General features: G+C 54.5%; 2 protein-coding genes across 5 annotated transcripts in view; one reads left to right on the top strand and one right to left on the bottom strand.

Annotated features, from left to right (window-relative positions):
- The window catches only part of STX8 (syntaxin 8), a 206,765-nt gene extending 197,256 nt beyond the window's left edge, over positions 1–9,509 (top strand). For all 3 annotated transcript variants that reach the window (XM_070389485.1, XM_070389487.1, XM_005907545.2), the window contains one exon: positions 9,335–9,509. In XM_070389485.1, the coding sequence (XP_070245586.1) occupies positions 9,335–9,491 (157 nt within the window). In that variant the 3' untranslated portion in view covers positions 9,492–9,509. The remainder of the gene's footprint in view (positions 1–9,334) is intronic.
- A 5,879-nt stretch (positions 9,510–15,388) lies between these two features.
- Positions 15,389–21,026, bottom strand: part of NTN1 (netrin 1) — a 205,387-nt gene continuing 199,749 nt past the window's right edge. For both annotated transcript variants that reach the window (XM_070389483.1, XM_070389481.1), the window contains exon 7: positions 15,389–19,140. In XM_070389483.1, coding sequence (XP_070245584.1) covers positions 18,812–19,140 — 329 coding nt within the window. In that variant the 3' untranslated portion in view covers positions 15,389–18,811. The remainder of the gene's footprint in view (positions 19,141–21,026) is intronic.

Here is a 21,026-nt window from a genome sequence, read left to right as displayed (position 1 = left end):
CTGCCCATCCTCCCTTGTGGTCGGGCGCATCCCCGATGCAAGGCACACCTGCCCAGTGCTGTTTGGGTTTGCTTTCACCATCTCCCTCTGCTGCCTGCAGCTCCGTCCTCAGCACGCCCCTGCCCTGCCCTTCCCCAAAGGCCTTTCCCATTTCACTTTTCCACAGCTTCTCTCACCTGGTGTCCACTTGGCTGGGCTCTGCCTGCTTTCTGACCTCAGCTAGCGCCTCACCCGGCACAGCTGCCCTTCCTGCGGCTAATAACCGTCATGGATGCTGCCAGATATTCCACTCTGAGCATCCAGCCTTTCCTGGATGCCCGTCATCACCGCTGAGCCTCGGCTAGGATTGGGCTGTTACTCAGCTAAATGCCACCCAGGTGTTCCCCTGTTTTTGCGCCTCTTCCTTCTCCTCCAGAGTGAGTGACGTTTGATTCCTGTCGTTAAGCCGAAAGGCCGGCTCGCTCATCTGCCGCACACAAGGCACCTTTCTCGGGCCGTGGGTCACGCAAGGAGTCGAGATTACTGTCACCATAGCTGCCATTTATGGAGTGCCAGTTATGATCTCGAGGTTTTATACACTTCCTTTTATTGAATCCTTACAGCAAGCCTGTGAAGTCGATACTCTCAGGCTTGTTCTGCAGATGGTGGACCCAAACTCAGTGTCAAGTAACTTTCCCAGCATTTCATAGCTGGAAAGTGGGTGGGCCGGAAGTCAGGTCTCCCTGGCTCCCCAAACCAGTGCCCCTTCTGTCCATGGTCCTTGCTTTTGGAGAGCCTGTGACCTGGGGAAAGAAGTGTTAACAAGTAAGATAAGAATTGAAAGATGGAGGCCAGTCGGTGGAGAGCAGTGGTCTGGCTCTGAGTGTGTCTCTGACTTCAGGGAGGTGGGGGTCTCTGTGGGTGGAGAGGTCTTCATGGAGAAGTGGAATCCGGGCTGGGGTGAGAAAGGGCTGGGGGTGCACACAGAGGGGCAGGAGGGTGAGGAGGAGGGATGGGAGGTCTGGTGAGGAGATGCGGGGAGCCCATGAGAGTCTTGGAGGAAGGTCTCCCCAACAGAGAAAGGGAAGTGCCAGGACAGAACAAAACCAAATTCAGCACATCAGAAGTGACTTCTGCACAGTATTCTGATGAAAGCACAGTTTGGAGAGAATTCAGATGGGGGACTGAGGTGTGAAACAGATTCAGGAGCAGGCAGGCCAGTCTGCCCACTGTGTCTGGGCAGACCCAGGCCCCCACGGTGGTTTCTCCCAGCCCAGCCGAGCTGCCAGGTAGGTCGGAGGAAGGCGGCTCGTGTCCACACCCCGTGGCCAATGAGGAAGCCAGACACAGCTCCTGAGTGGGCAGGTCTGGGCCAAGGAGTGAGTGCGAGGGGAACTGCCACGCTTCAGGCCTTCAGCCTGAAAATCAGAATGTCAGTACGTTCACCATCTCTGTACTGTGTCTACTCTTTTCGTAGCTTATTTGCCTAGTAACAGGATTAAAGGGGATATTTACATGAACTTTAGAAAACAAATATCCAGTTTTGTCTTTCCTCCTGCTTATTCCTCACCCCCAACTCAGGAGGCTGCTGCTGCAAAAAAAAAAGCCTGTTTGATAAGTGAGAACCCACTGGTTAATACATAAGCAAATGTCACCTATTGGGGGAGGGGACAACTAGAGGAGTCCTCCATAAATGTCCTCTGTGCATCTTCAGCGGCTGTGTGAGGGCTGTTTGAGGCCTGATCCTTCCTACAAGAAGAACAAAGCAAATTGGATAAGATTCGTTTTGGTTCCAACCAACCAATCACAGCCGGCAGCCAGTATGGCTTTCCTTGTGATGAGCAAGAACCAGATAAAAAGAGTTCCAGATAAAATTGGCCTTTGCAGCCCCCCCACCTCCTGCATGTCTCCCCTCTATTCCCGCATCCTCTCCCCTCCAATGGCTCCCCGCCCCCATGCTGATCACTTGGGTTTTCTTGCAGTTTCCTCAGAGGCACGCATGTGTGCTCAGTCGCTCAGTCATATCTGATTCTTTTGCGACCCCATGGACTGTAAGCCCACCAGTCTCCTCTGTGCATGGGATTTCCTAGGCAAGAATACTGGAGTGGGTTGCCGCTTCCTCCTCCAGGGGATCGTCCCCACCCAGGGATCAAACCCGCATTGGCAGGTAGATTCTTGACCACTGAGCCACCTGGGAAGCCCTTCCTAAGGGGAGAACTGACCAGCCCAAGGGCCTGCTCCCACTCTGTCAAGAAAAGCCAGACTCTACACCCCGCCTGTCCTCGTCCTCCTCATCAATAAGCACTTGGAGCCTTGCCCTCGCTCCACTGTGGCAGAGGTGTTGGCCTCACAGCCGCCATAGTTTGCTGGTTTCCAGTGTTTCACTAGAAAAAAACCATGGCCCCTAAATCCCGATGAACAATCTCTAGCAGACACCGCACTGTTCCTGAGAGACCATGTTTCATATCCTTTCCCCGTTTGCAAAGGACTTTTTCTCACATCTTTTTGGTAATTGCCATGAGCTGGACTTGTAAATATTAGATGTGGTTGAGTAATACTCATCTGGTGAACTGACCAGAGGAAACGGACGTTTTTTTTTCCACTCTTGGAATTCTGGCACCCCAGGCCTGCCCCCCAAAAAGGGGCACTTGGGGATTGGCAGGGAAAGTCTGCCTCTACCGGTGCCGGCAGGCCCCGTGCGGGGCAGAGTGACGTGTGGGCAGAGGCTCCCGGCGCCCGCAGCCTCGCCAGGTGTTCCTGTGCTGGGCTCAGGGGCAAAGAGCGTTCATTGTTTCGGAAACTGGCAGGTTCCCAGAAGTTCCGCTGTCTTTCCTCGGTCTGAAATGTCAAACATTTCCTCAGCGGGGTGGGGGATGGATGACGGGACCCCCTGAGGTTCGAGCCCTGCTCTGAGGCGAGAGAAGGGAGTTCTGTCTCTCACATGTGGCTGAACGCTGTTCCCATCCTTCCCGTGGCCGGTGGCCAGCTGTGGCTGAGCCTCCCTCGTCCTCTGAACTGGATCCTCCTTCCTACATCTGAAGTGTTGGGGGCTCCCCCCTGCCTTAGTCTTTAAGAAGTCGCAGCCTCTCTAATGTTCTGCATGGTGGTGGTGGTGGCAGCGGCGAGTTTGCTAATGATGCCTTTTGGTGATACTTCCTGACGTTTCTGTAGATGAAACATGTCTGGGATTTGCTTCCAAAAAACACACCAGGGGAGGGTATGGGTGAGAGATGCACCGGGGGAGGGTATAGGTGAAACCAGGTGGGCCTCAGATTGACCCTTGTTAAAGCCAAGTGATGAGTTCATCACAGTTCCATGGACTCTTCTGTCTGTTCTTATGTTTGCTTCCATTTTCCCACTATAAAAAATTATAAGAAGGAAGAAAGGGGGAAAAAAGAAGAAACTCTTGATCTCGATTTTTCAGCCCAAAGACATCTGGGCCTCTCTCTCTGATGAACCCTGTGCTGTATCTGGGATCAGGATCCCTCTGGACAGGCCCCGCTGGTGCAGGAATAGGGTAAGAGCATGGCCGAGGGGGTCCCTGCCCCCTGGATTCCAGTCCCAGGTCTTCCTCTCACCAGCTTTGGGGCCTTGGGTGACAGAGTGAGCCTCCCAGAACCTCAGCCTCCTCACAGAAAACAGAGATGAGAATTACCTATTGCTGAGACTCTAGCGAGGCCACCTGGCTGGCCCACGGGAATAATCCATGCACGCCATGGCCCAGCTCTCCCTGGCTTTCCAGAGACCCTCAATTGCTCTTTCTGAAACATCCTTCAGAGGAGAGAGACTCCATTCAAGGAAGGTGCCAGAGTTGTGTCCACATTCCAGAAAAGCCCGAGTCCTTAAAGAGAAAGCATTGCAGCAATAAGGTTTGTAAATATCTACTCTTTGACCCCAAAGAATCTACGAGGCCTCAGTTGGCTTATCACTGTCACTCACCACCTTAGAATGACTTCCTCCATCGACCCTGGGGGCACCCCAGTTTACTTAAGCCTGCTGGAAGCCTCTTATCCGGAGGAGCCATGTTTTGCTCTGAAAGGGTTGGACATGTCAGCATCTTATTTGTCGTTGCTCTCCAAGCCCCCCTTTTCATCTTTGGATTAGAACCCAGTGTATCACATCTTATCGAGTTGCCATCTATGATGTCAGCTGGCGAAGCCCGTTTTCTTTCTTCACGGGCCTTGGGGAACCTTGTCGCACCTGTCCTGTGGCACCATCTGTAGAACCCGGTTTCTGTGAGAAAGTGGCAGCCGACAGAGGAATCGCTGTGTTGGTGATGGTTCTGACAGCTCCCGCCCTCTGCTCCTGCCGCGCTGTGAACCATCTCCAAGGCCCCGGGGACAGGCTCTCCTCCACCCTCCTGGTGTGGCTGCAGGGTTTGCAACTGGGGTCGAGCATCTTTGGGAGTATGTCTCTTGGCCTCCTTGACGCATCTTCCCAGCTCCTCTCTCCCTGTTGTCTGTCCCTTCGGTGTCCTTCTCATTGGCTCTTCTTGTTCCTTCCAGATACTCAATGCATTTATTCCTTTTTTAAAAAATATTTAGTTGTTCTTCAGTTGCTCAGTCATGTCCAACTCTTTGCAACCCTGTGGACTGCAGCACTCAAGGCTTCTCTGCCCTTCACCATCTCTTAGCGTTTGCTCAGATTCATGTCTGTTGAGTTGATGATGCCATCCAACTGTCTCATCCTTTGTCACCCCTTCTTCTCCTGCCCTCAGTCTTTCCCAGCATCAGAGTCTTTTCCAGTGAGTCGGCTCTTCACATCAGGTGGCCAAAGTTTTGGAGCTTCAGCTTCAGCATCAGTCCTTCCAATGAATATTCGGGGTTGATTTCCTTTAGGGTGGATTGATTTGATCTCCTTGCTGTCCAGGGGACTCTCAAGAGTCTTCTCCAGCACCACAGTACGAAAGCATCAATTCTTCAGCGCTTAGCCTTCTTTATGGTCCAACTCTCACATCCATACATGACTACTGGAAAACCATAGCTTTGACTAGACAGACCTTTGTCAGCAAAGTGATGTCTCTGCTTTTTAATATGCTGTCTAGGTTTGTCATAGCTTGTCTTCCCAGAAGCAAGTGTCTTTTAGTTTCGTGGAAATACTTATTTATTTGTCTGTGCTGGGTCTTCATTGTGGCATGTGGGATCTAGTTCCCTCACCTGGGATTGAACCCAGGCCGCCTGCGTTGGGAGCGCAGAGTCCTAGCCACCGGACCACCAGGGAGGTCCCCATTCATTTATAGAAAGAAGAACATCTCATGCCTCTTTTGTGTGCCAGGCCCTGCTCCAGGCACTGGGGACGTGGTGGTGAACCCACTGGGCAAAGGCCCTGCCATGGATGCTCCCGTGGTGATGGTGGAGGCAAAGAGTAATTAACCGAGGACCTAAATCATAGTTTAAGAAGGTTCACTGCAGAGACAGAGGACAAGGTCCACTGCAGGTCATGAAGTGGTTCCTCAAGGCCCAGAAACTGATGCTGAGTTTTGGAAGATGAGCAGGAATTCACTAGGCCAGGGGTGCCAGGAGAGAGTGCCCTCAGGACAGCAGGGGTCCAGGCCAGGAGGCAGGGCACAGGGCCCGTGGGAAGACCCGGAGGCCAGGGTGGCCTGAGGACAGGTGCAGGGTGTGGCTTCAGGGGTCCCGGGGCAGATGGCGCAGGGTCTTCAAATACCATGAAGTGTGTGGATTTTAAGCCATTAGACAGTTTTGAGCCAGGAAGCAGCCTGATCTGATTTCCATTCCAGTTCACTCAAGGGGAAAGGATCAGGTAAAAGGAGCAGCAGGTCAGTTCCCGCAGTGACCCAAGCAGGAGATGCTGGTGACGACGGATGCCCGAGGCCGCTCCCCTTGGACTGCAGGCTTCATGCATGGAAACTCAAACCAGATGTGTGCTTTCTCCTTCCCAGCCTGTTATTGTTCTTGACTCCTCAATCCTCATCACTTGTTCTGCTTTACCCATAACCACCCTGATTTAAAAATTCGGGGCCATTTGTGAGCCTCTCCTCTGGGCCATCGCAGCCTCAGTCCAGACCGGAGCCACAGGGGCAGCCTCTCAGGCCCATGTGGCCGCCCAGCTCCGGTTCTGGATGAGTGTTGGTGGCATGGCTTCTTCCTCAGCTACCACTCAGCCCATTTTCTCCTCTTTCCTCAAAAAATGCAGTCCTCCCCCTCATCTTCAGGATGAGCCTGGGCTTGAGAGGGCCAGAAATTGTCCTGCCACTTCCCATCGGTCTGTCTGCTTCCTCCATTTCCATTATTTTTTAAGGAAAGACGTTGTACAATATAAACCTTTTTCCCAGCCAAGAAGTAGTGGGATTCCTGCCCAAGTGGAGGCTTTGGTCAACCTGAAGATGTTTCTGGAGGGAGAAATGAATGAAAAAATGTGTTCTTCTGGTTCTGGCAAGATGAACTGAGATAATAGTCACACATATATACATACGTACACACACCCACCCACCCTTGCTACAAGCATCTTGAAATGCTAGATGAACTATTACACCACCCCCTCGAGTGTTAATGGATGGCTGCGTTTATTAATACAAGGAAGAAAGGAAATGCACAGATGAAAGAAGTGGAGAGAGAGCCAGAGCCCAGCCCCTGAGGTCATCGTCGGCCGCAGTGACAGAGAGCAGGGTCCGCAGATACCGTAAAGGGCCAGACAGTAAGCGCGCTGGGCTTTGCAGACCGCAGACAGTGCGTCACATCTCCTGTTTCTCTTTTGACAACCCTTTCAAAGTATGAAAACCACTCTTAGCTCATGGGTTGTACAAAAACAGGCCACAAGCCAGATATGGCCCATGGGCCACAGTTTGCAGACCCCTGATGTCGAGGCTTGGGTTTTGTGAAGACGGGAGAAAAAAAAAAAAATCATAGATCCTCAAGAGGAGGTGTTCTCCTCTCGGTTCATTGGAGAAAGAAGGTGTGTTAGAAAAAGTGCACCCACTGTCACAGGGAGGTGACAGGGAAGCCTGCCGTGAACTTGCTACTCCTTCCTCAGTATTTAAAACCATGAGCATGCTGTGCTTACTTGGGTTGGTTTTAAAATTTACTCAGACTGAATTACATCGAACCCTGGGCACCTGTGGATAGAATTCAGGGAGTCCATGAGCTTGGATGGGAGAACATTCTTATCTTCACAAACCTCTGATTGAGCGTTGCCATTTCTTTTCTTCAAAGAAAAGAAATGCAGCAAACCACAGCAGGACTAATCGTGCTTGCGATTTTGCCACTCACAGAAATCACAAATGTTTTCACACCAAAATATAGTACATGTATCATTGTCAGAGGAACCCGGTGGGCTACAGTCCGTGGGGTCTCATGAGTCGGACACAACTCAGCAACTAAAACCACCACCACCATCATTGTCTCAGAATTTTTAAGAAGTGCATTTCGATAAGCTTGTTTCAGTAAAATTGGAAATCTTAAAATCACTTCTAAATAATCACTGGGCCAAAGAAGACATTGTTGAAAATTGTTAAATGTTTAGAATTTAGAGGGAATTCCCTGGTGGCTCAGTGATAAGACTCCGTGCTTCCACTGCAGGGGACACGGGTTTGAGCTCTGCCTGGAGAACTAAGATCCCACGTGCCACACAGGGCAGCAAATAAATAAATAATAGAACTTAGAAACTAGCAACAATGAAATTATTTTATATCAAAACTTGTAGGTTTAGAATGGTACTATTTAGAGGAAAATGGAAAATGAATTAACTTTCAAGTAAAGAAGTTCAAGGAAAAAAAAAACCAACAAACTAAATCCAAAGAAAGTCTGAATTGTAGGATTAATAAAAGTAAATGGAGAAATTAATCAATGAGAAGTGATCAGCAAAGTCAAACTTGTTCTCGGAAAAGGTTCATAAAAAGGCTCATTTGTGGCAAGGTTGGGGGCGGAAAATGCACAACCAGGTGATGTGAGAAATAAAAAGGACTGAGACAGGTGTCGTGCTAACATTATAGGAGAGTCTAATGAATAGCCTTATGCCAGTAATTTTGGATACTCAGGAAAAAATGGACAATTTCCCCCCAAAATACAATTTAACAACAGCAACTCAAGAAGAGAGCAGAATTCCCCCCGTGGGGAGCTGCCCAAGTGTGGCACGAGTGTTGAAAACGCATTGAGCAGCTATTCAGTCCTTCGTCAGTTCAACGGTTATGTGTGGAAATAAATGGCAGTGAATGAAATAATCGGAGCTCCACACAGTATGTCCATTTTGCCCAGTGGGACTTGCTACAATGATGGAGATGTCTGTCCTGTATTGTTTTTGTCCAGTAGAGTAGCCATCAGCCACATGTGGCTCTTTAGCTCCTGAAGCCAGATGTGGCCAGTGGTTATCTAGTTAATAAGATCAAGAGCGTGTTAGTGGCTTCCTAGGAGACAATAAGTTGCTGAACGCTCGGAACCCTGACCTTTGCCAAAACAGCTCCTCAGCCTGCAGTGGGCAGTCCTGGTGGGCCAGACGGCCCCGTGACCCCTGACTCCCGGTAGTTTGTAGAGCGTTTTCTCTGTCTCATCTCATCTGCTCCTCACTCCCCTCTCGGAGCCTCAGTGGCTCAGGGATCCTTCATTTCTCAGCGCCTGCTCTGTCACAGCCGTGCCGTGTCTCTGGCGTGCCACCGCCATGCTGGCCTCCAGGGTGAAGGAAGCACCTATTGCCCACGGGAGAAGTCAGCATGGAAGGTGGTGAGGGCGTCGGGTAAATGGGCTGAGTCCTCCTGGCCCCTCGCTCTTCATCTGCTTTGAAGGAGTAGGCAGTGGTAGGTCCAGATGTGTGAACCAAGGGAGGCGGGGTGGCCTTGGCTGGACGCAGGGAGCAGACTGGCCAGGAGTACATGGTGGTCCCCAGCCAAAAAGTTGAAGTAAAACTAGAGAATATTAATATTAAAAAAAAAGTAAAGCAGAGGTCCCTCTTTCAGAATTCTTTCCAGATGAAAGACATAAGTTTCTTCAGCCCAAGAAGAAAAGGCCAAGCTGTGTGGATGGGGAGAAAATGGATTCTAGAGTCAGTATTTCTTTGTGAACTCTAAAGCCCTTTGCTTTATCACACCCTCATTAATTAGGACACAAAACATGGCCAAGTTGCACACAGAAGCCAGAGCAAGGGGGGCTGAATGGGGAGGCCCCACCCGGTCAGGAGCACGGGCACTTGGCCGGCACAATTCTTCAAGTGGCGAGATGGCAGCCCTTTGGGGTCCCTGGAGCCCCTCCCTCCTGCCTGCGAAGCCAGAGGCTGCTGACACCCCTGACACACACTGGGGCTCCCTGGAGAACCGCCCCGCTGTCTCAGAAGATACTTGATGGGAGAGGTGAGGCTCTGCTGGTGGAAAGCATTACAGGGGGTCTTGCACGCTTCTGTTTTTCAGGGATGATAATGGTGATTTTACTGCTGCTCGTGGCCATCGTGGTAGTTGCAGTCTGGCCGACCAAGTAGTGGCCTTCAAGGGGCCACCAACCAGGACACCTGCCAGAGATGGAGTAAAGCCGAGCTTCCTCTTGGTACCCAAAAGCCACTCTCAATAAATTCCCCCAAAGTTCTGACCTCGCCGTGCGTTGCTTCAGCAAAAACAAACCGGGTGGTGCCTCTGCTGAGGTATCGTGCAGGATGGCTTTTGGGGTTCTGCCTTGGTCATTGGGGTGCTAGCCCAAGGTCCCTCAGCGGTCACTGCCCCTTGGCTGCCAGTGGATTCTGGCCACCCCTTCAGTGTCCCGGGCCACCTGTGGAATGATGCTGAATTCCAACTGAATTCTTGGCAGTTTGTAACCTGGCATGTCTGGTCTGCTCTGGGCAGTCACATGCCCACATGGGAGACCAGCGAGCAGCCAAGGCCACGTGTGTCTTGGAGGGAGGAAGGAGCTGTAATGCAGGCAGGGCTCTGTAACTGCCCCCCTTCCCCCCCAAGCTTGCCACTCCTAGTGGTGAAGCGTCTCTGGACTCTACTTTGGGAACTACCTTTGCACCTAGAATCACATGCTTTTTTCCTCCCTTGACGTAGTAAACCACTTCTCCAAAGCTGATGCATCTCTATCAGCAGCGGAATCAAGTCTGATGAACCAGGCAGGGAGACGGGAATGATCAAGCGGGAAAGTACCACGTAGGGTTCAAAGAAAGGTACGATTCTGCGGTCAGAACAGGGCCTTTCTCTGGCTTCTAAACTGACCCTGACCTGATGCAAAGAGTCGACTCATTGGAAAAGACCCTGATGCTGGGAAAGATTGAGAGCAGGAGAAGAAGAGGGTGACAGAGAATGAGATGTTTGGATGGCATCACTGACTCAGTGGACATGAGTTTGAGAAAATTCAGGGAGATAGTGAAGGACAGAGAAGCCTGGTGTGCTGCAGTCCTGGGGGTTGCAGAGAGTCAGACACGACTTAGCAACTGAACAACAGCAAACCAGCTGTGACAACCTTGCGTGTGTATGAGTGTGCACTGCACGCATTGCACACATGTATGCATGTGTGATGATGAGGGCAGACAGATGGGCTAGACCTTGAGCGGGGTGCCAGGCCCTCAAGGGCAGCGGTGGATTGGGTGGGAAGGGGTGGAGGGCCAAGCTTCATGCCCTTCTCCTTGGCTGTCAGAAGGCAGGCTGGGCTGCCAGGCCTTGCTTTGCCATCCATGGCTCAAGGAGAAAGAATTGGGGTTGGTGATAGAAAAATTAGGGTGGTTTCCAAGCGCAAAATTTCACTGGAAGAGGCCAGATCAGGGGTGTGGGAGGGGAGTTTTGAGGTGGGGGGGGTCTCCTGGGGATTCCCTAGAGACTACAAGACAGGCATGGGAGGGCTATGTGCCCCTGGCACAGCTTTATCTACTGGGACCCCGAGACCTGAGATGGCAGTGAGCAGGGAAGACCTGGGCCTCCATCAGTGGAGCCCTGGCTCTGCGCTTGGTCTCCTGTAAGTCACTGCAAAGGGTGGGTGACCTTCTTTCTTCCAGCTCTCCCCTCAAGGGGCTGGGTCACTTCCAGGCCACCTGGGCAGTCCCACGCCCACCTGCTGTGTGTGTGATGGTGACACACGGCACTCTCCCGGGAGGCGGTCTAACCCTGGGCCTGGCCTGCCTGGGCCGTACCTGGACTCGGCTCCGTGTTAGCCAGGACGGTGTTGCAGTCACAACCCCCCCAAATCCCGACAACCTAGATCCGTCCCAGTGTCAGGGCCTCCCCACTGCTGCTCGTCCACGCAGGTCAGCTGGGGGCCCAGACCCAGGCCCAGGGACAGCCCCATGGCTCTGGCAGAAGAAAGGGGACTCTGGACACCCTCGCACCAGCCGTGAAACACTCTGCCCAGGAGGGAAGCCGTCAGCTCTGCTCACAGCTAGCTCACTGGCCTGACTGTCACCTGCTCTGCTCAGCAAGGGGACCTGGAAGTGCCCAGAAGACTGAGAGCCTGAACTGGGAAGGGACGGCCCCAGTGACCAGCACACCGCTCGTCAGCTGTGTGACCACAGGCCAGATGCTGTCTGGGCCTGCGTTTCCTCCTCTAGGCAATGGAGAGAAGATGGTCTTCTGCCTCCAGAGCTGCCATGAGGACCAGGTGAGTCAGCCTGTGTCGGCACAGAGTGCCCAGAGCGGCTCAGCATAGTCTACACCCGCTGGGCCAGGTGGTCTCCGTGTCCAGGGCTCAGGCATCCTCTCCAACCCAACCTCACTGTCGTGAGGATGTGAGAGTGAGCTGGGGCACAGCAGCGGCTCTCCTGTCTGACTGGCCCCGCTGCCCACTGACCTCCTGGGCGGCAAGCCCGTGCAGACCTGGCGAGGCCCTGGAAGCCACGTTCAGAGTGGGGACCTGAGGGCGGGGAGCAGGGCAGCCGTGAGTGGGAGCCCCACTGTAGGGATCAGGACAGGGTAGCGGAGGAGAGGCCATGGAGGCGCGCTTGCGTCAAGGCCAAGACACCAGCAGAGGGGCCAGGCTGGACTGCCGGGGGCGGGAGGCGGTTTGGACCTTAAGGCGCCCTGGAGGCATTTTCCTTGTGGGCGGGGGGTGGGGCGGTTGCCAATGGATGCCCCATGGAAGAGCAAGAATCCACCCATCTTGTACTAAACCCCAAATCTGTATAAACAGCGTCTCCTTGGAGTCCCCCATTTCGGGGCTCATGGGAGGTGGCATTTAAGGCCTGTTTGACTTTCTCACCTCCTCTTGACTTGCTCAGCATGGAGCCTCAGCAACTCATAAGGCATCTTTGAGCCAGAGCCCCGGCGGCCTGGCTGAGCCACACGGGGAAGGCCTTTCCGAGCCAAGCGTGGAGCCCAGGTCCTCACACAGCGGCCTCTGTCCTCCCGGCTGAGCGCGCTCAAGGCCCGGCCCCCGCACTGCTGTCACGGGACCAGTGGCTTCACTTCTCTGGACCCAGGGACGGGGCGGGCGGAAGAAGCTAGTTGGTTGAGACCATGGGATCTGTCATCCAGGCCTGGAGCAGTGCCGGGCAGGGAGGCTCCCCTGTACCCTGGCTTCCTCAGGGTGGGCTTCTCATGGGAGACACCCACCCCACTCTGAACTGAAGGGCGGCCTGAAATTGGCAAGGCATCTCAAGTGGCTGGGCGGAGCCACTTAGGCTCTGCTGCATCAGGACACACGGTGCAGTCACGTGGCCTTTTCCAGTTGTGTTTGGCCAGACCTGGTTTGCCCCCTCCCCTCCCCACACCCCACAGAAGCATCAGGACCAGGTCCCGGGGTGGCTTAAGGGCTCTGGATGGGTGGCATGAACAGCTACAGCTCTCAGCATAGAAAGAGCGGTGAGACCCCATCACCTTGGGTGCATTTTCAATGAAAGTAACTTTATTCAAACAACAGCATAAGTATTGTTGAACTGAACTGATCATTTACTAATCATAAGCATTTAAAGGCTCTTGTTATTTAGTCGCTCAGTTGTGTCCGATTCTTTGTGACCCCATGGACTGTAGTCTGCCAGGCTCCTTTGTCCATGGAATTTTCCAGGCAAGGTGTACCATGTCAAGAAATCCGGGTACCTAGTTACAACTGGTACTTTTGTCCTGTTGAAGCCTCATGATTATCAACAACTGTAACTAAAGCTTAGTTTTCAGTAGCCCCAGGACACCTGCTCCTGGCAAAGCCCTGGACCCTCCTTCCACGGGGCTCCTGCAGGACTCCAGACCATCCTGCTTTGAGAAGTGTTGGGTTCTCTCCTGACCCGTCCTCTGAGAACTGCCGGCTGGCCTGTGGCTGGTACTCCCTGCCTCTTGGCATAGACTAGTTCAAGGTCATCTTTTATCTAGCTGGGTTTTCTAACCTAGCCCTGCTGAAGGTAAGTGCAGTTTTCCCCCCCTTCTTTTGAAAAGTGGGCCAAGGCTCCTCTTTCCTTTCATTGCTTCTTATGGCCTCAGAGTTCCTCCCAACTGCCTGCAGTAACAGAAGGCATCTGCGTCTTTGCAGACTAGACTTGCTGGCCTGGCGAGTCTCCACTTTTTTTTTTCCCCCAAACACTGACAGACTTAATTGTGGCGGGGGGTTCCCACCTGTGATCCCAGCCACTTAAATAAAAAAGTGCATAGAAAAGAAGGGATTTAGAAACTTTTGTACAATATCTGCATCCTGGGCCCCCAGGGCAAGAAAGGGGTGATTGCTGGGTGGGCTGGAGGCAGGGCCCTTGCCACCTGTACGCCCACATCCACCTTGACATGAGGGTGGGGGTGGGATGCTCTGGTCGAGTCTCCACTTTGATACAGTATTTGGGTGGATTAATTCATTGCTGTATTTCTCACATGGGCTGGCTGTCTTTCACACCTAGGTTTTCTTGGTGTATTTCTTATACATCTTTATTTAGTCTTAACATGGACAGAGCTGTGTTCAACGGAATCTGAAACTCAGGTGTGTCTCTACCGTGAGTGGGCGACCCCCGGCCACAGTGCTGTCTCTGGCCCTGGCAGGTGGAGGCGTGGGGGAGGCCTTTAGAAATGTGGGCGCCTCCTCAGCCAGACCCTGGGGAGCTCTCACCCAGCAGGGTCTGGGCTTTGGACTGAACTCTGCTGGCCCCCAAGTGCCTGATGGGAATCTCTGTTTCCTTGTTCCTCAGCATTTCAGTCTCTAAAATGGACTTTTCCAACCACCTTGGGTCAGTGCTCCACAGGGAGCCGGCTGATTTCCTGCACTGAGTTTGGCAGATGTCTTAAATCCGGCAAATGGTCCAGCTGGGTCTGACTGGCTTTGAGGGGAGCCCAAAGCTGCAGAAAAGCCTCGCTTTCCCCTTGGCCTGTCCGGCCACTTGAGACCTGTATCCTGTCTCTGCCACGGGGTGTCAGTGCTGCCCTTATGACGGGGCTTACACCAGGCACCAGCCCTGCAACCACCTGTGCTGGCTTTGACCCCTGTTCTGAGAGCACAGCTCCCATGTCCACAGCCCTTGAGGAGGCAGGACGGGCCTTATTCCTTCCTGCGTGTGTGCTAAGTTGCTTCAGACCCCATGGACTGCAGCCTTCCAGGCTCTGTCCATGGGCTTCTCTAGTCAAGAGTACTGGAGTGGGTTGCCATGCTCTTCTCCAGGGGATAGTCCCAACCCAGGGATTGAACCCGTGTCTCATATGTCTCCTGCATTGGCAGGAGGTTCTTTATCACTGGTGCACCCTGGGAAGCCCTTAGTCCTTCCTGAGCAGCAGCTCATGGCCTCCCAGCCTGATCATGCAGGGGGAAGGGCCTTCCGTGCCATACAGGGGAAGGATGAATCTGTGTCGTTGAGACTTGTCTTCAAAACAGCTGGGTGCAGAAATTACAGCTTCCTGGTGACGATCGGTTCCACTTTGCATGGCAACACAACATGTTCCTAATGACTGAATTGTTTGTTTAATAGAGAAATCGCAACCATTTGGAAGTTTAAATATAGCCTCCCAGAAACCCAGTGAGCTCAGCTCCTGGTGGTGCTGGCCCCGGCCCCATCCCTGCACCTCACGAAGCGTTAGCGACACGACGGCTTGAGAACATTCTCCAGTGTCACTGATCCTGCTGTCTTTGCCGGCGAGTCTCCCCTCTACTCAAATAGAAGAAACTGGTTACATGAAGGGCAGTAACTCCACTTGCCAGTTCTGAGTCAGATGGGGAAGAGCAAAGGTAGGCTCTGGCTTATCCCCGGGGCCTCCAGTCTCCAGGATCTAATGCCTGATGACCTGAGGTGGAGCTGATGTAATAATAAAGTGCACAATAGATATAATGCACTTGAGTCACCCTGAAACCATCCACCGTCTCCCCAGCCCGTAGAGAAACCGTCTTCCCTGAAACCGGTCCCTGGTGCCAGAAAGTTTGGGCACTGTCGCTCTAGAGCATCACAGGGCCTTGGTCTCAGGTTTGTCTTGCTGGGAGCTCTTAGACCAGAAGCCATATTCCTTAAATGGCCTGAAGACTCGCCAGCCTCTCACCCAGCAGGCTGACCACCCCTAGATCAGACCACCAATAAAGACTGGGAGACAGAGAACAGTGTACAAGAGTTTATTTAATTGATATCTGAATTTAGTTCTATCATGTGGGGCCCACGTTACAAGTTCCATCTGGGTCCATTACAACTCTAACCAAAAAAAAAAAAGAAAAAACTTAAAAAATCCACAACTTTTTCCATGTCATTAAATATATTCATATATAATAACCATAATATATTAGTATGCATTGGAAAGGAACACTGACCCAAACAATATGTCATGGTCACAACTAAACATTTACAATTCTGAGTGAACAGAACTCCAGAACGCAGGGGGGCGTGGGGAGGTGGAGCCACGTTCAGTGACACAGGGAGCAGGACTGGCTTGATTCTGACAGGGGCGAGGCCCTACAAGTACACACTTCAATACCCTTAGGGTACGACTTGGCTATGGCCATGAACCGTGGCCCAGTAACCCCATCCATGGGTTTAGTTCATCCACTCTCCAGTCTTCCTTTGAGCAGTGAGACCCAAACATTTTTCAGTTGCCTAAAGGGACCATCTCCTGACCCCGAGGGGTCTCTCCTTGATTTCAGTCTCCAGCCTGGGGTTAACCCAAGACAGGCTGTACCCATTTCCTGCGGTTACTCTGGGGGCAGCGTGCTAGGTGAGTACCAGAGACCTTGGGGCAGCTCCCAGCGCCCCCAGCTTGGGCTGCGGGGGGCCCTCCCACTTTACCACCAGGACTTGCCTCTCACCTTGCTTTGCTCAGGACAGAAGCCAAGCTGCAGGTGAGTCCAGGGGGCAGCCCCCTCATCCTTCTTCCTTCCCTCCACCCCAATCCTTAGCATTACTGTGTGTCAGAAAGGCAGGGACCCCGCTGTCAGGGGCTCCAGACCCCCCAGCAGGTAAGAAAAAGGACAACTTGGAAATCTCTTAAAAAAAAAAAAAAAAAGACTAATCTGGTATGTTTTTCTTCAAACACCTACATATCACAACTCTGGTTAATACACTCTTCAAAATCTAGTTCCATTTTACATCCTTTCCTAACTGTACAAACCGGAACCTCAATTCCTATTTCCATTTCTACCCGGGGGGATGGGCGAGGGAAGAAGAGGGGTGTTTTCCCAAGGGGGGGGCCTCCCGAATTGGTGGCTGGATTCAGAGGAGCAGTGGGCTGGGTTCTGGCTGGGTGGGGAAGGCCACCTGCCAGGACTGACCCCCCCCCGAATTCCCCTCCCCCCAGGCTGACTGGTGGCCCCGACATTCCCCAGAGGCCAGGTTGCTCTGCTCTCGGGATGCTGAGCCAGAGGGCGAGACTGGCTGAATTTAAAGCAAGATGCATCGCTGCCTGGCGGGCTGCTGGCCGCAGAGGCCACCAGTGCAAGTACCCCTCACAACGGGGGCCGAGACTTGGGCCTGGAGTAGGAGCTGGCAGGGCTGCCATGCCCTCCTGGGCAAAGCAGAGAAGCCAGGCTGATGTGGACAGAAACAGGACGACTACCCACACAGGACAGAGCCTCTCGTGGACTGTGAGCCGACAAAACACACCCAAACCACACTGGGGCAGCGGTGGTGGAGGGCCAACTGTGTGGAGAGGGCCCTACACTTCCAGCCTTGGGCTTGGAGTCAGGCAGCACAGTTACGCCTCCCCAGGCCCATTCTGTCCTGCCCCTGCCCCTGGGGGCACCTCTGGAACCCCTCCAGGGTTCCTTTCTGCCTACACCTTAGGACCAGCCACGGCCTGCCTGCCTGGAACCTGGAGTGAGTATACACCAGCCTCACGCATCGCCCTGGCTGTCACCTCTCAAGATGTGACTGTGCCCATCCCAGTCCCCAGTTCCTGACGTCTGTTCTCCAGGCCAGATGCCATCACCAGGGCCAGCATCTCGCAGGTGACTCACCCAGAAGCACCCCCCACAGCCTGCGAGGGAACCGAGGAGGGGTTACAGTGCCCGGTGAGGACCCCTGTCTCACGGGGCTGTCATGAAGATAGTGTGAGGTTACGGGGTAAAGTGCCTGGCACACAGCAGGTGCTCGGTAAATGGGGCGGTGGCGACGCAGGTGGAAGCAGAGGAAAGCCAGACCAGGAGGGCCCGAGCTTCATACTTGGTGTGACCCTTCTGAGCAGCCAAACTCCAGCAGGGAAGATGAAACCAATTTCCTGACTGAGAGGAGCCAGGCCTCGAATTCAGAGTGCCGGCTAGCGGGGTGGGGGCCCCTGGGCACAGGTCCTGTGTGAGGCCATCAGACCTGGATTGATTTAGGGCTGCCAGCTTGGAAACGGTATCTCTCGGAAGCTTTGGAAAGGGAGCCTGACCCCTCTAGCGGGCCGACAGGAGGGGGTAAGGTGCCACCCAGGCCGTACCAGGATGGTGGCGGGAAGCCTCCTCTGTCCACTCCTTGGGGAGCCAGGAGCGAGGGCCCAGCAGGAAGTGGTCAAGGCTTCCCTGGTACCTGGGCCCTAATGGTTCCAGCCCTGCCAGCCGCGACTCGGGCACTCCCACGCCTCCCTGAGCCAGCAGAGCAGATCCCCACTCCAGCCAGCCCACTCCCACCCCCCAACCCCGCCAGGCCCAACTGCCTTAGCAGCCTGCCTTCCAGGCCCTTCCCAGCTGTTGACACTGCTGAGGGGCCTTGTGGGAGCTGACGTCATTACACAAATAGTGTCGCTGCCTAAGCCCAGCCAGTGCCCCCTCCCCCCGCCCCCTGGAAAATGTCATAAAGGGGCTGCTTCCAACTTTCCAGAAAGGAAACTCTCTGGGAGGTTTTGCGTTGGCAATGCCTCCTTCCATCAGGCAGCTCCGGCGTGAGCAGTGACCGACCACCCGGCGTGGGCTTCTCAGGCGTGTCCCTAGTCCAGAAGCCTGGCCAAGCACACACCCACCCACCCCCGCACCCCCAACCCGACCAGGGCAGGACCAGGACGGGGCTTCACTGCTCTGGCTGCACAGACTGTAACCCCTCCCCACCCCCCAGCACCAGGAGGATGGCGGGGGCAGGTGGAGACCACAGAAGGCACGGGGAAGGCTGGCTGGACAGGCCACTTCCGCCTCCCCAGGTGCCCCCAGGCCGCTGCAGACAGGAGCCCGAGTTGTCACAGCCAGGGTTCCTATGGCAATCCCCCAGGAAGGGTCAGGGGAACCAGACGGGGTTTTCTGTTTGGGGCTGCGGGCCCGGGGGTTCACAGTTCTCCTCCTCACGTGCCCTTCTCTACCCATCGCTGCTGCCCACCTGCGCCGGCCCCGGCCGCCCTCCCGCCCCAGGGAAACGCATCTCTGCTCTGGAGGGAGCCCGTGAGGTAGCTAAGTCTCGGTCCTCAATTCTCCGGGGCCTGGCCGCCCAGGGGGCTGGGGGCGGGGCCGCCGAGGGCCCCGGCCCCACCCCCACCCTCCCCCCAGCTGGGAAGCCCCCGAGGGCCAAGTCCACGCCGCGGTGGCCGCCCCCGCGCCCAGCCCGCCAGCGCGCTGCTGCCTCCGCGCTAGGCCTTCTTGCACTTGCCCTTCTTCTCGCGCTGCTGGAACTTGCGCAGCCGCCGCGCCCATGTGTCCCGCCACTGGATCACCAGGCTGCTCTTGTCCGCCACGATGCCGCTCTGGTCGGGTGAGTCCTCCGCGTTGCCGAGCAGCAGGTACTTCTTGAGGGGCTTGATTTTCGGGCACTTGCAGGCGATGTCCCGCGAGCGGATCCACAGGTTCTGGTCACCCCGGCGGATGCGGCTGGTGCCCTGCTTGTACACGGAGATGATGTTCACCGTGAACTTCCACCAGTCCCCCGCTTTGTCTGCCTTCAGGATGTGGATCTGGACGGCTGCAAGGAAGCACAGGCAGGGCATGGGCCTCGGCTGCCGCCTGGGCCCCCTGGCTCCTGCCGCCAAGAGGCCCCGGGATGGGGCGGCCTGTTTGATGGAGAAGGAATAGGAGATCCAGTGTTGGGAGGTGACTGCAGCAGGAGCCCCACTGGGGGAATGGGTGTGGAGGCAAAGCTGACCCTAGAATCCTGTGTGCTGATACGTCGGCCAAGGCCACTGCTCGGATAAGTCTTACTTCCTGCCTGTGTTGAAGGTGCCACCCAGCCCTGTCTTTGAGGACAATCCCCCTCAGAGTCCAGGAAGACACTATAGGAACTGACCACACCCCATGAATTCTGGGCAGAATCCAGCTGTTTGGGCAGGTGCCCTCCATGAGCACAGTGCTGGCCACTGGGGTGGACCAAAGCGGGCAGTACCTCCTGGGCATTTCCAGAGACCCCACCACCTAACATCAAGCCTCATGACACCCCCAAACACCTTGCTCTTGATCTAATCTCAGACTGGGGTCTCAGTGCCCAGGGGCCATGCACCCTGAACAGCCCTCCAAGGCGGCCACAGCACCTTTTCTGAAGTCCAGGGTCCTTGTACTATCCCCTCCCATCCCTGCCAGGCCTACGTGTCCTCTGGACCCTCCCCAAGCCCCCAGGCCATTCCCTTCCCTTTCAGTTCTCTGCTACTGTTTCCCCGAGTATGGGGGCTCTCTAGCTAGGGCAGGCATCAGAATCCCCTGGACGGCTTGTCACACACACATCACTGGCCTCGCCCCGATTTCCGATTCACCAGCTGTGGAGTGGGGCCCAGGAAGGCACACTTCTGACTAACTCCCAGATAGTGCTGATCCAAGGAACACACTTAAAGAATCAATGCCCTAGTGAATGTCAACAGATGCTATTTCTGCAGGATATAAGGTATATTATAAGAGAAAAACATTTTTAAAGGGTGGGGGATGGATTTTGTTCAAACCACTAGGTGAAATAGTGGGTTAAAGTCAAAAAGTTTTCTTACTGAGGGACTTTTCAGAGCCTTTAATCTACAAATTATGTGCGCCTGCACAGCTGTGGGCTTCCCAAACAACTCTGACTGCAGGGCCCTTTGGGTGGTTATCTCAAGTCACCAGAGCCCCACAGGGCCTAGCTGAGGAACATTCTGGGTGCACGGGACACATACCATTCCAGGGGCTAAGTGCAGAAGTCTACACTGGACTAATGTCCAGCCAAAGGAAACTTGCACTCCTCCTCCATCCCCATGGTCAGAACCCGGCACCCTCCCCTCCACCCCTGGTCAGGCTGAAGCTTCTCCTAGCAGCTGTGCAGACCTGAACCCTGCTGAGAAAGGGGCTTGTCTCTACAGGTGAAGACACCGAGACAAGGTGGGCTCAGTGGCTCCAGGAGCCACGCAGACGTGCACCCAAGGGAAGGCCGAGCAGTCTCACCTGCCCTCTTAGCTCCGGGTGCTGGGCCCACTCACCCATGCTGGCCAGCCTCTCTCAAGGTCTCAGGGGGCTACTCCCTGGGCCCTGCCCACACCCCTTCTGTGCCCACGCTTGGCCGAGGACGATGGGAAGAGGCACGGATGGCCAGGCCCTCCATCGAATCCCACCCTTCTGGGGCGAAGCAAGTGGCGGATTTTCCCATATTTTCATTTCAGCTGTTCCTGGGCATCCTGAACTTTGCACTCCAGTCTGAGGGCTCCAAAGAATGGCTGCCATGGCAACCGTTTCCATGTTTTCGTCACCAAGGGACTCAACACTCAGTGTGAACTCGGAGGAGGGGGTGGGGAGCCCTCCAGCCTGGAGCAGTGGCTGGGCTCTGTGTGTTTGACTGTGCAGACAGAGGTCACCGTGGCAACTGAGTGCCCCTCAGCTAAGCAAAGGAGGGGAGCCGCC

Source organism: Bos mutus, chromosome 19, assembly GCF_027580195.1.
Source record: "Bos mutus isolate GX-2022 chromosome 19, NWIPB_WYAK_1.1, whole genome shotgun sequence".
Lineage (NCBI taxonomy): Eukaryota > Metazoa > Chordata > Mammalia > Artiodactyla > Bovidae > Bos > Bos mutus.
The sequence above is the reverse complement of the archived record's forward strand: the minus strand, read 5'-3'. Positions and strand labels throughout refer to the sequence as shown.